This window comes from Hippopotamus amphibius, chromosome 1 (assembly GCF_030028045.1).
Source record: "Hippopotamus amphibius kiboko isolate mHipAmp2 chromosome 1, mHipAmp2.hap2, whole genome shotgun sequence".
Lineage (NCBI taxonomy): Eukaryota > Metazoa > Chordata > Mammalia > Artiodactyla > Hippopotamidae > Hippopotamus > Hippopotamus amphibius.
Genome location: NC_080186.1, coordinates 233,229,824 through 233,243,311, shown reverse-complemented (window position 1 = coordinate 233,243,311; position 13,488 = coordinate 233,229,824). Strand labels below are relative to the sequence as shown.

Here is a 13,488-nt window from a genome sequence, read left to right as displayed (position 1 = left end):
GAGATATAGTAGGAGGGAGTTTTTATGAGGTGATAAACAATTCTGAACCCTGATTGTGCTAACGGTTACACGATTCTATACAAGTGATAAACTTCAGAGAATTATACACATATACAAAAAGAGTGCATGTAAAAACTGCTGATATCTGAATGAGGCCTGTGCTCTGGTTAACAGTACTCAATTTAAGTAATTATAGTTATGTAAGGTGTCATCACGGGGGGGAGTTGGGCGAAGGGTACATGGGAACTCTCTGAACTATTTTTTTTAACTTCTATATGAGTCTACAATTTTTTCAAAATAAAACATTTCTAAATGTTTTATAAATGGTGCTGATCAAATAAGACTGAAGACCACTGGGTTTAACAACCTGGAAATTGCTGGTGATTGACAGGAACTATTTGCACAGAGGTGGTGATTATAGAGTACAATGCTTAAAATCCAGATTATGGAGGTGTTCAAGTTATTAGAAATGGCAACAACGAGGATATGACATGGGAGGTAAATGGCTGAGGTAGATCTTTGAGGTAGAAAAGTTAAGGGAACTGAAAATTTCTTATTAAATTGGTGACAGAAGATCAGTTGATTCTTGAAAAATTCCCAAGGAAGCTACTGAACTATATAAAGCACAATAAACAACCACACATTCTTCTAGAGTTGCTTTAACGTCCAGACAAAAGCATATTAAAGCCCAAAATGAGCAGTCAAAATGGACAATGAGAAAAGAGCAGGGAAAGAAATACAAGCAAAGCTTTTCACTGTTGCATAAATAATTGGCAGGACCTTTCTCCAAAGTACGATACCAAAGTAGTTTACTATACTGGGAGTTAAATCAGTGAACTCTACTCTTAAGAACAAGGACAGACTTTGAGATAGGTTAGGTGTTTGCATCAATGAAACAAACGCTCTTCTCATGGCTTTCTGATAAACCAAAAAGCATCCTTTTTATAGTTAGAGAAATATACATGAGCAGATTAAGGTAATACTGAATTTCAGGAGTGGAGCTAAGAAACAAGATTCAAATTCAAATTTTCACCCTAAGAATCTAGATCATGATTCAGAAATTCTTCTAGGTGGTAAAGTCAACCTAGATAAATAAGCTCCACTATAAGCCTTGGTGACTGCTATCACACTAACCCAAGTTTCCTATCACTGTCCTCTAATCTAACCTTCACCACCTACACTCACATTCGTAACTTTCAAACGATAAAAGAAAACCAAAACAAAAGAGTTTACTGGACTTACTTCCATCTAGAGACCTACAACACACTAAAGACAATGAGGGACCGTTAAAAAAGAAAGTGAACAACAGAGTAAGACAGCCTTGGTAGGGTTAAAATCTCCACTTGGCCTCTTAGTAGCTATAAAAGAGAAACACCTACCAACCTCAGAGAGTTGTTATGAGGAAAGAATCTAGAACACAGTAGTATTCAGACACAAAAGACACTCAATAAATGATAGAACAAACACAGCCTTCCATTTATCATATATGCAAAAATTCTAAACCAATGAGTACCCAATTATAATCTTTTCTTAGAGAATAAGCAACATTTTACAGTAAACAAAATGGGTGCCTTTGCAGTTGCTCTTTCCGTCTCCTTGTCCATTGATTTTCTTACTGGGTCCCACAAAACAGTTACTCTCCACACTGGAAATAGGAAATCTACCGCTAAAATTACACAAGGGCATACTCTCCCAAGTTACAGAGAAATTAATTTGACAGAAATTTCATTTTTCTTTCAAATTTTAATAGCTTCTAAAAGGACGCTTTTAGGTATATCAGAAGATAAATACTCAAGTATAAAAATGTATCTTGATTGAAAACATGCATATTTAACTAAATATATGATTGGTGCACTGCGCTTCAAAAATGCCACACATTCTACTGAGAAAACCAGTGAATCACTAGACCATTCTCCCCACTCTTACTATCCTGCCAGTGACCTCTTCTTATATTCCCCTAGATTTAACAAGATGCCAAACAATCTCCTCTCACACCCACCCAGCCCCCTAAGCCAAGACAGCCTGTGGAAAGTCAGATTAAAAAGATTCCTCACTGCTGCTACCTACCCTGGTGCCAGAGAGGCAGCAACTGGGAACTGCCTTCTGAAAGCAGGTTACCTTAATACCACACTCTGAACTGGTGTTGACTGTTTTTGTCCAAAAACAGATGTAAAAACACAAAAATTTTTCTTTCTACAAGTAAACAAAATTTCATTTCTTGTGTTGCAACACAGGTTTGTGATAAAGCAGTCAACTGCCATTTTTAAAAAGCTATCTCATTCTCACTCTATAAATACAGAGGCTTAGTGATAATTGACAAAAATGGTGGAGAACTTTTCAAAATTCTTATTTAAAGATGGAGCCCACAATAATTTGGCTATAATAGAATATTAAGTGACTTTCCAGAAAGCCAGATATGCAATACAAGCTATTTGTAGCTACAGGGCAACACCAAAATGTTCTTCACTGGATAATATTTTTGCTCACACTTCACAATTACTGAAAAAGGTAGTATTCAAAATCACTGTACTGCATTGGACATGTTTATTTTTTATGGCTTACATCACTAATCCTGCACTCTAATCACAAATGAGTTTCACATAAACAGTTCCAAGCCTACACTTTTACCCATAGGTCCTGCTTCTCAAAAAAAACTAAATTTAGGATTTTCAAATATTTGTTTAAAGTAACCACATAACATGACTAAGAAATAGTTTTAAATCAGCTTTCATTAAAAAGGCTCATAATCCCTTATTCTAAAATCCAAAGCATTCAAAATCCTAGCTCTTTCACGAATCTGGCGCCAAAACCTAATCTGAACTGAACAAATGAACCAATGACCCCAGCCTTTATTTACCCCACTTATTTTGACTAGTCTTATTTCACTATATAAAAATTAATGTCTTTGATTACAAGGTACTGTGCTAGACCCTGCTGAGGGCATTACATAAGGTGTATGAATCATATAACCTTTCAAAAATTCAACAAGTTCTGGCTCCAGGAGTTTTGGATAATGGACTGTGAACCTGTATTTAGGTAAAATCTTCACTATTAGAAGATGCTTCTAAATTCAACTTATTATTTTTCAGAGAGCCAAAAAAATTTTACTGTATTATATAGGTCTACTACATAATAAAACATGAAATGGTAATGGTCCCTTACATAAAATGAACTAAATACATCCCACACATATATTTTCTTAATTACAGAACTGTGACAAGATTTCAGTTGCTTGTTCATTTGCTTTTTTCATTATAAAAACTGAAAACTTTCACTGAATCTGTAAGTACTATCATGTTTTCTAAATTTAAGTTTTCACGAGATATTAAGTCTTATAAGTTAAAAGTATTTTATTTATTTAACTGTCAACCAATTTTGCACTCCTTTCCTTTGGCAAGAACCAATGATCCCAAGTCAAAAGAAATACTCTCATAAAATGAGTTAACAAAGAGATAAATTACATGAAGCAAAGCCATGAAATTTTACTTTTTATATCTTATCAAGTAATCCCATTCCCAGCAATGAATGTATAAATTATTCACTAACTATGAGGATAATCATTTGTAGCAATCGTTACTAACATTATTTAGACACAGCACTGACATTTCACCAGGCATTATTAACTGAACTCCACAGTTCACATTAGGGGTTATTCTTTGTGTTATACAGTCCCATTGGTTTTGACAAAGATATATATAATGGCATGCATCCATTATTACAATATCATACAGAATAGTTTCACTGCCCTAAAAATCCTCTGTACTCCAACTGTTCATTCCTCCTCTGTCCTCCCACCAAGCCCTAGTAACCACTGATCTTTTTACTATCTCCAGTTTTGCCTTTTCCAGAATGTCATGTGGTTGGAATCATACATTAAGTAGCCTTTTCAGATTGGCTTCTTTCATTTAGCAATATTTATTAAGGTTCTTCCACGTCTCTTTATGGCTGGATAGCTGATTTCTCTTTAGCATTGAATAATATTCCATTGTACAGTGGGGGGTCTCGAGGGAGGGTGGGGGGGGAGTCAAGGGAGGGAGCGAATACGGGGATATGTGTATAAAAACAGATGATTGAACTTGGTGTACCCCCCAAAAATAATAAATAAATAAAATTTAAAAAAAAAAGAATACATGAGATTAACAAACTTTAAAAAAAGAAAAAAAGAAAAGAAAAAAAAAAATTCCATTGTACAGATGTACCACAGTTTACCCATTCACCTACTGAAGGACATCTCAGTCGTTTCCAGGCTTTGGCAGCTATGAATAAAGCTGCTATAAACATCATGTGCTGGTTTTTACATGGACATAAGTTTTCCACTCATTTGGGTAAATACCTAGCTTGACTGCTAGTTCCTACGGTCAAGAGAATAGTATTGACATACATACACTACCAAATGTAAAACAGATAGCTAGTAGGAAACTGCTGCAAAAACAGGGAGATCAACTAGGTGATGGGAGATGACTTAGAGGGATGGGATAGGGAGGGTGGGAGGAAGTCGCGGGAGGGAGGAGATATGGGGATATATGAATAAATACAGATGATTCACTTTGTTGTACATCAAAAACTGGCACAACAATGTAAAGCAATTATATTCCAATAAAGAGCTTTAAAATGAAAAAAAAAAAAAAGACTATGTTTAGTTTTGCAAAAACTGTCAAACTCTTTCAAAGTGGCTTTACCATTTTGCATTCCCACCAGTAACGACTGAGAACTATTGCTCCACATCCTCACAGCATTTGTCAGTATTTCGAATTTCAGCCATTCTAACAGACGTGTAGAGGAACATTACTGTTGTTTTAATTTACAATTCCCTAATGAAATATGATATGGGACATCTTTTCACATACTTATTTGCCATTCGTATATCTTCCTCATTGAGGTGTCTATTCAGATCTTTTCCCCACTTTTTGATTGGGTTATTCATTTTTTGTTGTGTTTTAAGAGTTCTTTGTATATTTTGGACACAAGTCCTTTACAAGATATGTGTTTTATAAATATTTTCCCCCAATGTATAGCTTTACACAGAGCAGAAGTTTTTAATTTTAATTAAGTACAACTTATTAATTACTTCTCTCATGGACCGTACTTCTGGCATTGTTATCTAAAAACTCACTGCCAAATCCAAACTGCAAAATTATTATTAATTACATAAAATTTTCAAGGAAACAATGTCACAAGTTCAAACAATTTATTAGAACCTAAAAAGGTAGAGCATATAACATCCCCAGATAGAGTTTTCAAAATAGTATTTATGAAAGAGGAAAATAAACTAAAAATATTAACACAAATGCCTTCACTTCACTTTTACCTAAAGTATGACAGATAACATTCCCAAAATAAGTCATACTGAGATACTCTGCCTTCACACTCTTTGGTCCACAACAGAAAAACACAGATATTATCATGCTAGTATTTTTCATGTATACAGAGATGAAAGCTTTATTTAAAAAAAAAAAAAGACTTGGCCTATTTTACAAAAAGGAATTAATGAAAAAGATAAATTTGACCTTTTTCATATATCTTAACATAACTGCAATATTAATGTCATTACATCCATCAAAAATATTTTTGTTTGGTCATTTTGCCAGTTTGATATTTAACAAATTAAAAAATTATGTCACTTTTGGACTTCCTAGGTGGCGCAGTGGTTTAGAATCCACCTGCCAATGCAGGGACATGGGTTCGAGCCCTGCTCTGGGAAGATTCCACATGCCACAGAGCAACGAAGCCTGTGCACCACAACTACTGAGCCTAGAGCCCCACGAACCACAACTATTGAGCCCGCATGCCAGAACTACTGAAGCTCGTGCGCCTAGAGCCTGTGCTCCGCAACAAGAGAAGCCACGGCAATAAACTCTGCAGATTTGTCAAGATACATGCAGTATAAAAGTTAGAAGATAACGTCTACTAATTTAATAGAGCTGTACTCAGTGTGTGAAGCAACAGCTCTTGGTCACTTAACCTTAGCAAAGGTATTCCATAACATTCCCTGAAACTATTTTCATAAAGAAGATTTTATGAGCAGATATTTTTCCCTATGAATCCCTTAAAAAGCCACAGCATTTAGGAAACCGGTAACTTGGTTAATGTGAAACTAACTGAGCTTTAGTTTTCATTATTGGCAGCATATACTCAATATTTATATAACTTCTCTTTCCCTTAGGTTCATCCAATATATTAAAATTTATCAAAATATTTTCAGTGTTCTGTAAAATGGATATACAACAAATACTTAATATACCAAATCTACACATTACCTCTTCCAAAGGAGGTATAAAAAGCAGTTTTAAACAAAGAAAATGTTTGTGATTATAACAAATTACTTAGGGATGCATCTGATACTATTTCATTTTGTGACAATTATATAAAGAAAGGGTGCTGGAATAAATGCTCACATGAACTGACTGAAGCAGTACTTTCCATGACAATGTAGACAAAGAATATAGCTCCACATCAGAATAAGTAAACAAGGAAATAAAACTTTTTCCCAACCTAAGAAATTTAAGCTCCATAATCCCATATTTCTTCCATTCTAATAGACATTCACCCATATTTTATGATATCCCTAATTAGGATATACATTAGTATGACACTGTCCCATTTTTTTTCTTGAAAAGCTATTTTAATGCAGTATCTGATATTAAGAGATGACTTGGAAACACAATATATTTCCAAAGAGTTAAGCTGAATTTTCATGATAGTAATTATTATTAAACGTGACAATCTTATTCCATTTCACATTTAGTATTTTTTCATTAAATTTGTCTATCTATATTTATTAAACACCTATTACATACCAAGCAATGTGCTTGGCACTAAGAATACAAATGGAGCAAAACAAACCATTCCTACCCTAGTAAAGCTTATTGCCTTGTGCCGACTGGGGGGAAACTGGGAAAAGGCAGCACAGCACTTACATCAACATGGAAACAAAAGAGTTAAAATATTCAAGTGTGGGCAATAGGCCGTTTGGACACCAATTTTCTGGACTAGTACAGGAAAGGGTAGCTCGAGAGACTTGCCATGCTGTAAAACCCAACAAACACCAATGACCTCCTACAGTGCAGGGCACTTACGGCCACTTTTGCCATATATAACACTTTACTTATATATTACTTTACAGCTTATAAAAATAAATATATTACTAACCCATCCATTCTTTCTTCTTCATAGCAATTTTTAATTACCATTTAAGTAGCTACTCAAAAAATAAAAAAAAAAGGGCTTCATTTACCTCCTTTGGGACAGTCACCTAAAGAAATATGATTTCTCAAACTATATGGCGAAAACACAGAACTTGAGGAAATCCATATATCCACAGTAAATGATCTCCCTCATCTTCCCAAATATTGCTGAATCTCAAACTTTAGAGATGCAGTATTATATAATAAGTCAATCCCCAAAACTTATCCTATATTGTCTTTTTTCTAAGACATTAATAAAGGGAGTAAAAGTGATTTTAAAAAAGTAATCTGAAAGCAATTAGAATACCAAAAATAGAGGAAAATATTTCTTCCAAGTTGTATTTTATTCTTTAAAACTGCGAATATTATCTACCTAATATAGCACACTAATAATACTTGTAGCAATAATCTACATAAGAAATACTTGTGCTGAATGCTATACAAAAGCCTGGGGTTTTTTGTTACATTCACACACGCCACAACAGCTGAGAAGGATAATCTGAAGTCCATTACTCTAAATTTTCGTTTAAAAGGTTATTGACACTTCTGTGTTTTTTACAATAATGACCAAGAATGACGTCACTAAAATCCCCAATCAAAAATGGGAATAATCCACATCCTAGAGTAAAAGAATTTTAATAGGCAAATACTTCAAACAATGGAGACATAACAGGATTTCAAAAAACATATTTTTCAATTAACCTAGAGTAAAGGTTTTTTTGCACATTAATATATGTTTACATAAATGTTCTTCTACCCACCTACATGCTTTCCTGCCATTATTTCATAAGCCTGGTGGCTAAAATAGAGGTTACCAGTTATGGTGTAATTTACTTCTTAGGAAATATTTCTTTAAACTAAACCCCAAATTTTCCTCCCCTTTTACTCCTACAAAAGTGGTTTTAATCAAATCAGGATGTATACACTAACTACATGTGGAAATATTTAATATATCTTGAAATATAATTAAATCCAAGTCCCCTTCACCTTCAGAATACTGTGCTAAAGACTCACCAAAGAATAAAAAAGTACTTTGCTAGCCAAAAAGGCAAAATGAACTCAGATATGAATTGAAAAACCAAAGAACAAGGTTATTATTCTTGGCCAATTTGGGGGGCAAAACAGGGAAAGAAGAGCCAGTCTGTCCTACTGTGGAAATAAGGCTTCAGTTTGCTAAGACAATTAAAAAAATTTAAGTCATCTATCTGGGGAAGGCAACTGACAAGAGACAAGTGGTCAAAAGAGAAGTATGGCATGATCTGCTGGACCCCCAAGACACTCACCGAGGTAAATCTTAACTCTGCTTCTTCTCATCTATCTCTAGCTCACACAGGGAGACACAGGTACAGGAATCAGAGCCAAGGATAAAGAAAGTAAGCACAATATCTCAGTGCCCAATTTTAAGCTAGTTTGTGAAATTTAACCTAGAAGGAAAGTTTCTAAGTTATCTGAAGTAATGAAACCAATTATTAACCTACAAGCTAATCAAACAACAACTACAAACTGATATACAGCACCACTTAGAAAACAGTGATGTGGTGTTGATATATTCTGAGGATTTTCTTTTGCGTATGTATTTATATTCTCTCTGATGAGCTGTTTTCTCAAATTTAACAAATAAATCTATCTCCTTTTTTATGGCCTCAATTTCCATTTAATATGATAAAACAAGCATGATTTTAGTTTCAGCACTGCCATAAAATGCTTACTGGGTTTGAATAAGTATCTGAGCCTAAGTTTCTTCACTTGTATACTGAAAAGTGTTGATCCAAAATGACTTAAATGAACTCTTCATTCTAAAATAATCATTCTATAATTCTTTATGATAGCATCGAGTTGTTTGGGGCGACATCCCCCTTTAATTGCAGAAACACTGCCCTGGACTGAAGCAGTGGGTATATTCTTTAAGCAACCATTCACTACATCCACACTGGTGAAGATGGCACTGTGGATTTACCCCCCACCCCAATTCAATCACTGCATACGATCTCCAGTACAACAAACGCATCACTACCTACTTATTAATTTACTTACAGAGGAAATGGGTAAACCAAGCCCCACTGTGGAGAGGACAGTGGTTGTGACGGTACCGTCATGGTACGGATACTGGATGCTGTTGTCTTTACAGAAAAAGCCTCTCTGAAATGGATATATTTGGCCCAAATTTAGAACAGCCATAGGCATGGAAGCTGTTAGGGAAGGGAAAAAAAGACACATATGGTTAAATTCAATTCACTTCATTAGGAAGTAAGGTCTACTGAACGGGATGCAAATCTTAAGCATATTTTGCCCTTTCTGAAAAAGGATCACGATCCATTATATTCAAGAGTAAAGACTGAGGAAACCATGCAGCATTAGCTAGTCCGTATCAGCTCCACCTTTACCCAGTTTAAATTCTTTTACTTGCATTGACCTCTGATTTTAGGGACAATCAATTAAAAAAAAAAAAAACCCAGGGAAGAGAGCAAAATTGGCCCATGAAAAAATTATGTTGAGAAAACGGGAAGGTTTTGTATTTTACATGTTGTATGTAACTCATTTTTAATTGAATCACTCAATACATTAAATATGTTTAAGAAAAAAAGGCAAAACCCAGTAAATGCATTTAATAATCAATAATACATCATAACAGCCAAATGTCGTCAAGGCGGGAGAACATACAAAATTTCATTTCATATTAAAATTTAAATTAATAGGGTTAGAAAAGATAGAAACCATAAGTATATTTGATAATAAGAAACAAATCCTTTGTTTTCCAAAGACAAATTAAAAATGGTTTTTATTAGCCCTGGCAAGGCTCCAAAATCACTTTACCAAGTTATATAGGAATAATGTTCGTTTGAAATTTTTCATCCAAATAAAATGAATCACCAAAGAGAAGTTAAATAAATTAGTATGTTTAAATTTACCACACTTTTGGGCTTTGTTTTTACACAATTCAAATAGTCAAGCTCTACTTACTATATCCTTGATACTAGGGTATGCCATACATAGAGGAGACAATTAGTGTAAAACGGGTACTCAGTTCATGAACCTAAATTGTACATGTAGAAATAGAATGCATACTCAGGAAATAGTTTTTAAAGTAATAATACTAAGACAGATTTTTGAGGGGTGATGAAATTGTTCTACATCTTGATTGTGATGGTAATTCCACAACTCTAAGCACCTGTCAACACTCAGAGAACTGTTCCAGAAAAAGTAAATTTTACTGTATGTAAATTTTAAAAGGAATACCATAAAAGACAGCAAATATGACTAATTTCTAAAATAGTATAAAAGGCCCCATAGGAATTCAGAGGTCAAGGTGAACTGGAGTAGTTAGAAAAGACTATTAAAGAACAGGCAACTGAGTTGAACTTGAAACAGCAGGCGAATCATAGGCAATAGGGAGGAGCTCAAGGAGAACATTTATTGGTAGAGGGATGCAGGGCAGCATGAGGTCATACGAACAAGAGCACAGAGAGAGGGAGCAAGAAGTTTTCAAGGTATGTAACATTGTACAGCCAACATGTACTGCGTGCTCACACATGCCAAGCACTAGGCTACATAGATTAACTCAATCCTCACCTCAAGCCTGAGAAGTAGGTAATATCACTTCCCCCTTTTTCTCACAAAAAAATTATTACAAGGCCCTAAGAAATGGGGAAACTTACTGGAACTAGTAAGCAGTGGAACCAGGATTACAACACAGGCTATCTGTCCCTAAAGTCAGTGTATATATATGATGCCGCCAATGGAGGCAAGTGATTGGCTAAATTAACAGAATTGTGACAAGGAAGATGATCTGGGTGAGGGGGACCTGTCCTTCGAAAAAGCTTGTTCAGTATAAAATACATGTTGTATTCATAAAAAAAAAACTCAACGTTAATGAAACAAAACCTTCTTTTCTGCAGATTACTCAATTCTGCAATTGTGTGGTTTTTAATGGAAGGAAGAGAGCTTGAGATTTTGGGGGTTAATAAAAAGAATGATATGTTTTTAAAATACTGGCCTAAGAAAGGACTTGTCTTGTAGGAAATAAAATATCACTGTCCTCTTCTGTTCAGGGTTAATAAGAGGGTAAAATAAGGGGTTTTAAAAATTAACTTAAAAAAAATATCAGAAAGGGGAGCATTTAACGCGGCTTTGAAATAACCTACTAATTAAGTGTTGAGCAGTATGCTGACAGTGAAAACAGAACAGGACGTGAAAGACTGTTTTGAATATAGAAATGACTGTTTGAGGACGGATCACAACTGTTGAGGCAGACGTGAAGATGACACTTCAGCCTGTGGGAGTAGGGAGAATGATGGTCCCACTGACAAAAATGTGAAGTTGGGATGGGGAGCTGGTTTATGATAAAAGAAAATTAGTTGAGTATTGAAAATATTGCCTTTGGGGTGATCTGACACCTTCTTAAATGCTCAGCCTCATCTCTCACTCTTCCCCATGCAGCTCTTAAGGCTCCGATCACACTAAACCATTTGCTGTTGCCTGAACATACTATGTTTTCAAAACCTTAGGTACCTACATATACATGCTCAGCCTTCTGTTGGGGATACCTGCCCTCTCATTTCCCTTTCAAGTCCAAGCCAGGCACTCCCTACTTCTCTGTCCCATGGCACCTTGGACACATATCCATTACACAGTATTTTAAATTGCTTTTTGCATTTTGTCAGCAACTTGAGGGCAAAGGCTATATTATTCTTTTATCCTTTGGACCAGGCACACAGTTGGCTCTCAATAAAAATTCACTGAATGGCTAAAGGAATACAATGCAGGATGAAAACCAGAAGTAGAGAGAGATTTGCAAATTGTTGGCATTAGAGGTGGTAACTTAAGCCAGGAGAATGAAACAGTTCTCAGAGAAAGCCTAAAGTCAAGGCTAACAGAGATATCAGTAAGACAATATTGTTATACAGAAGCCAATGAAAGTAGTATCAAGTCTGTATCTAGGTAATTGTAGGACATCAATGCTAAGATATCAAGGAGAGTGAGAACTGAGTAAAGACAATGAGGTCTGAGGAAAAAAGGTGACATATATACACTCTGTGAGAGAGTATCTTACACCACCTCCACTAACACAACAATATCTTTATGAAGAAACTTCAATAATGAGCTTCAATACCGGGTTGTCACTATCGAAGCATAAATCTCTTTCTTCAAGTTAAATATATCACAATGATTTGATTTCCTCTATTACTCATACGATTTCTATATACACACGCGCACACACACACACACACACACCCCTATGGAGTGAATTGTGTCCATCCTCCCAAATTCTTATGTTGAAGTTCTAACCTCCAATTTTACTGTAATTGGAGACAAGGCTTTTAGGAGGTAATTAAGCTAAATGAGGTCATAAAGGTAGGGTCCTAATTCAATAAGACTGGTGGCCTTGTAAGAAAAGGAAGAGAGAGATCTCATTCCATACACATGTAACCAAGGAAAGGCCACGTGAGGTTACAAGAAGGTGGCCATGTGCAAGCCTGGAACAGAGCCCTCAAAAGAACCTGACCATGCTGGCACCCTGCTCTCAGAATCTCAGCCTCTAACACTCTGAGAAAATAAACTGTGTTGTTAAGCCACCTAGCTTATGCTGTTTTGTTATGACAGCCCAAGCAGACTAAGACATACACACACAAAGAGGCATAGCCACGCCCCTCGAGTAAACAGACACCTCTGCTCTAAAAAGCAATGAAATATTCTCTATCTACATAGAAATTACTTTCAGTGGTAGTTCTTTAGGGTAGTAATACGGAGTTCTGTGTCAAAGTTAGTGTTATAGGAAGATTCTTCTCAAAATAAACTCTTTCATAGGACACATATAATCTTTCCTTAATATATAAAGGATACAGAAACTATTTCTGACCCTAACCTTAACTCTAGGATATTTTTCTTTTAATTAAAATTCCCTTCTTAAGAAAAGTCACTTTTAAAAGTTCAATCTTGCTAATAAACACATTTATTAGCTACTGTACGGCTGCTCTTAGTGCATCTCTTCTAAGTTATATTGAGGAAGATAGATAAATGAATACCTGGAGTAGATGTATACATATATATTCATTTCCTATATTCTCCTCCAATTAAGTAATAATTGAAATATCTCCCATTTTATATATAGTACATACGTCCTTAAAGACAGATAGTTACAAAATATTCCAATGGAATAAATTTAAAATGCATTTTAAACAGAACCAATGCTGATTTCTAATATGTAGAAGCAAAGGTAAAGAAAAACAGGTTCTAAGTTTACTTTTTGAAAAGAATGAAATATAAACCTAGACATTATTAAAGTGACTATACTGACTTCAGTACC

General features: G+C 35.1%; 1 protein-coding gene across 3 annotated transcripts in view; it reads right to left on the bottom strand.

Annotated features, from left to right (window-relative positions):
• The window catches only part of PLPP1 (phospholipid phosphatase 1), a 90,287-nt gene that overhangs the window by 50,987 nt on the left and 25,812 nt on the right, over positions 1-13,488 (bottom strand). For 2 of the 3 annotated variants that reach the window (XM_057743452.1, XM_057743468.1), the window contains exon 2: positions 9,219-9,373. The exons of the other annotated variant lie outside the window; for it this stretch is intronic. In XM_057743452.1, the coding sequence (XP_057599435.1) occupies positions 9,219-9,373 (155 nt within the window). The remainder of the gene's footprint in view (positions 1-9,218; positions 9,374-13,488) is intronic. 3 annotated transcript variants of the gene reach the window in all.